Source organism: Carassius gibelio, chromosome A7 (assembly GCF_023724105.1).
Source record: "Carassius gibelio isolate Cgi1373 ecotype wild population from Czech Republic chromosome A7, carGib1.2-hapl.c, whole genome shotgun sequence".
NCBI lineage: Eukaryota > Metazoa > Chordata > Actinopteri > Cypriniformes > Cyprinidae > Carassius > Carassius gibelio.
In genome coordinates this window covers 6427203-6431998 of record NC_068377.1, presented here as the reverse complement: position 1 = coordinate 6431998, position 4796 = coordinate 6427203, and the positions used below count along the sequence as shown (strand labels likewise).

General features: G+C 32.1%; 1 protein-coding gene across 1 annotated transcript; it reads right to left on the bottom strand.

The window, feature by feature from the left end:
• Positions 1–220: 220 nt before the first annotated feature.
• On the bottom strand, positions 221–625 carry LOC128016384 (parathyroid hormone-like). The gene is made up of 2 exons (XM_052600860.1): positions 534–625; positions 221–428 (listed from the first exon to the last, which is right to left on the bottom strand). The coding sequence occupies exons 1-2, from the start codon at positions 623–625 to the stop codon at positions 221–223; spliced, it is 300 nt and encodes a 99-aa protein (XP_052456820.1).
• Positions 626–4796: the final 4171 nt, after the last annotated feature.

Below are 4796 nucleotides of genomic sequence, written 5' to 3'. Positions count from 1 at the left end.
ATAGAAACAATGATTTACAAATAAATAAAAATACTATATGAAAATAAATAAAAATATGTTAGTAGAGCAGTGCACTTTCTTTCTCCAAATACAATAGTATATTTTAAATAACACTTACTGTGTCCTCCTCCTGCACTGATGTTACTGAGAAATCACTTCTCATTTTTTTTTTTTTTTTTTTGAGTTCATTAGCTTTTCAAAAACATCAGTTCCAACAATGTCAATTTAAGATCCATGTTGCACCTTCCCGTTTTCTTAAACATCTGATAGATGGGCTGTTGGTTTTCCCTTTTTGCTCCTTTTGGGAGACATTAAATGAGGGTATGAGGATATTGTTGAGCTTCAGCTGAAGCCAGTCCTGTCTTTCTAACATCTCCTTGTGCTCCCGAACGTTGTGCATGAGCTGTACTTCACTGATTGACCTCTTACTGTTGCAGATGGAGATATAAAGTAGTCAGATTGGAATTGAAATCACAAAATTAAAAAGAACACGAGCATTTTGGATCAATATGTTGCATCCTATTTTCTCTTACTTAAGTGGTAATCCTTCCAGATATAACAAACTGCAAAGATCCCACAGCACAATGATAAGCATAATTCTTTCCAAAGAACGTATGGGTAACATAGTGATACCTGTAGAATAAGTTAAGGATCAGATAAGTTCTATAATATACAAGATAATGTGTCCACAACTGGCCTTTAAACTTACCACGTCTTGTTGTCTTTAATTTGACTGCTTCAGTATTTCGTAGCTGCTGTGCTGAGAGGGCCCATGTATTGTTCAGTGTCGTATTTGTGTGTTGGGGCTACTCTTCCTCTTTTTATATGCACAAGCCCCCTCCCGTTGGTCATTGATGAGCTATCTCCATTATTGATGGTGATGTCATTCATGCTTTGATGGAGGCTGGCATGCACATGACGACACATGGCTACCAACACCCCCACTAATTCTGTTTTCAACACCTTGGTCAAGACCCCCATGATCATAGTGCTGGAGAACTAGTACCATGTACGGCTTTGACGGTCAGACATGGTGCCACCTTCGACAAAGTATGCATTTCATTATATTATGTTCAGAGACTCTTAAAAATGAATTAGGAATCATTATTAAATAATTATTATTCCAAAGACAGATTTTAAGTATATATATATATATATATATATATATATATATATATATATATATATATATATATATATATATATATATATATATATACTTTACTTTCATTTAGTAGATTTTTTTTTTTTTGTGGAATGCTGCTTAGAGAATAAAGGATTCAATCCTAAACCACACACACACACACACTATTATTCTTATCATTATTGGTGACTGCAAACTTTCTTACACTTTAAATCACACATTAAACTGATGTATTAGTGGCACTGTTGAGAAACGACAAATACAACTGTCTACTGGGGGAAAAACTTTTGGCAAGGATGATATTTTCATTTATATAGCCAACATTTTTACCCAGCTATTCATTTATCATGTGAAAATGATTGCCCTATATGTAACTGGGAGAATTCAGAGTAAATTGTGTAACTCATTTTGCGTGTTGCTTATGACATTTCATGATAAGATAAAGCATACGATTTATTGTTTTAGTTATTATTATTATTATTATTATTATTATTATTTTTGGTATTTCATTCTTGGAGTTTATCAGGCTAAACAGAGGAAATAAAACAACAGTTTGTGCCAGACATCTATGTGCAAGCGAGGCCCACCTGAAGTTTAAGTGATCTATGGGAGGTGTATAACCTTGCCATACTCTCATGGGACACGTTAGGTAACCATGAGAGAAGTTTTCTAAATGTGGAAGAGGAATGGCTGTCATGACACATGCAGTAAGTCCTAGCAAGTGACCAAAGTGAAAGAACCAAAACAAATATATATTAAATCAATGAAAACTTCAAGGATGTTTGATTTGATTATGGTCAGCATTTTATGCATTTATATGATTATGATTCGTCTCTAAGGTGTATTACAATTTCAGTAATTCCCCAATACCATTTCCAAGTCTATAGGTTTCACTGTATCCTTAAACCTCAGAGCATGTACCTGTTTTCCTTGATAAAAACTGAGAGTTGTTTTCAACAAATATGAACTTTGGATTTTACACTTAATGCTGGATATTTGGGACGATAAGTCTAAGAAATACAGTACTATATATATATATATATATATATATATATATATATATATATATATATATATATATATATATATATATATATACATACGCACATTTGCAATGCATACACATTTAAACCATTAAGATCATTAAAACTGAAGGATGAATACAAATGAAAGTAATATGCACAGCAAAACAATTTTGCTCCCAACACAGAGCCTTGAGGAACACCACAAGTGATTGATAAAACAGTTCACAGTACAGATACAGTGTATAGCCATTCAATTAATGTCACTGTGGTATTTATAAACCTCTCTTACTTTGCAATAACTCATATATATTTAATATTTCTTAAATATTCAATAATTATTAATGAGTGCTTTATTGCATACAAAATTACAGATTTGGGTTGTCAAGATGTCCCCCCCAAAACCATGTTATTGAAGCCTGGCATTGCTCTGACAATGTCTAGGATTTTCTTACTGAGTGTGATAAGTGTCACAAAGTAGGCTATTTTAGTTATTACAGTGTCAGATGAGTTGAGAAGGGTCAGTTCAACATATCACACACAGATTCCCTTGTTTGTTTGTTTTTTCTTTTATTTATTTATTTATGTTTTATTGTGCAGCCAAACAAAGAACAACAACAACAACAAAAAACATATCACATGTAAGCCATGTTGCTCTACATGTTGCCCATTTTACATTACTGAAAAAAATAAAAATAAAAAAATAATAAAAAAATAACAGCACATATATTAGCATACCATAATCATTCTATAATATAATTTAATAATTTAATATTTCTGCTTACTTAATGCTTTCAAAATAATAAATAAGTAATAATTTTGGACATTGTTAAAATCAGAAAATGGCTTATTTGTTTCAAGGTCCATCCCATGTTAATACATATGCTCCAATTAAAGTGGCAACAGGCTTAGAAAACTTACCTTATGTTGTACATTAATAACTTTTGTGTACCTGAGAGAGGATTGGTGTACAGACTTAACACGTGTTGAGTCAACACAAGCAAACTGTTCTCATTACCTCATGTGGTCACAATGTTTGTCATCTAACTAATGGCATGTAGCAGCAGTAGTGTGCGGGTGAACCGCTTAGGATTAAGGTGAAGAATTGCTTACAAACCATTAACAGGGGTCACCCCCTTGTAACAATGTCAGAAATGCCACATGAAAATCACGCAGGTCTTCTTTAAAATGAGCTCTAGACATAGAGCTGTTTAACCTTTGGCTGAAGCCAGTGCTTTTTTATTGGGCCTGTCAATAATTGGAGAGTTATTTTTAGCTGGACATGTGTGAGAAATTGAAATTATGAGTATGCAACCTCAAATGCATTTCAGCTATTCTTTGTAAGACATAAATAATGAATGGCTTGAGATGATAACACTTAAGTCAAAAGTAAATAAACGTGCAGCTGAATGAGGATATTTTAACCTGTTGTACATCTCAATAGCAGGGCATATGCATACATAAATGGGATATGTTGTCACAATTTCTTTACAATTAAAAAGATGTAAGACAATTCATGACTTCTTTGAATTCAAATTCCAGAGTCAGGACAATCGTTATTATTAACTGTATAAAATTACACATGACAACTATAAAAATATCATAAATCATAGAAACAAATATTTATTTATTCAACTGGAATTTTACTCAAATCCTACTTTAACAAAAGTATATAACCCCTGAGCCAACTTCGGCCCCACTTTATATTAGGTGGCCTTAACTACTATGTAATTACATAAAAAAATAAGAATAATGTACTTATTGTGTTCATATTGTATTGTAAAACACTTTTGCTGCTATTGAGGTGGGATGGGGTAAGGTTAGAGAGAGTGTTGGAGGTATGGGTAAGTTTAATGGTGGGTTAAGGTGTAAAGTATGGGTCAACAGTGTAATTATAAATGTAATTACAGAAATTAAATACAGATGTAATTACATGTAGCTTTTTAAAAAAATATAATTCAAAAATACACACAACCGCTAAAATGTAGACAAAATGTATCTCTACCATGGTTAAATTCAGATACCTATCAACTAATGAAAAAGAGAGATATAGCTTTGAAAAAGTCATTGCTTACAAAAACGCAGACAGATATTATACATTTTAAATCATTAAGAAATAAAGTAATTAGTGATATGAGGAAGGCAAAAACTGCATATTTTGAGCAATTGGTTACAGAATCAGGAGGAAATAGCTCATCTCTTTGGAAGTGTATAAATAAACTTTCTAAAAAAGAGGGTACACAAAGAAAACCTTTAGTGGAGCTGAACATAAATGGTAGATTAAGTACTGATAGCACTGAAATTGCCAATGAATTTAATAGATATTTTACTCAGTCTGTGGAAGAGCTTGCTATGCGTTTTAAAACTATACAACTACCTCAAAATGTAATAAATGGCACACCCTCATCCTTTCATATTTCTGAGGTTGATGAACATAAGATACTTCAAATTATTAATCAACTGAATAACTCAAGGGCTAAAGATATATTTGGAATGGATACTGCATTTGTAAAAACATATAGTGCTTGTTTGATAAAGCCCTTGGTAAATCTGATAAATTTATCAATTAGAGAAAATAAATTCCCTTCAAATTGGAAAACTAGTATTGTAACTCCAATTTTCAAAACAGG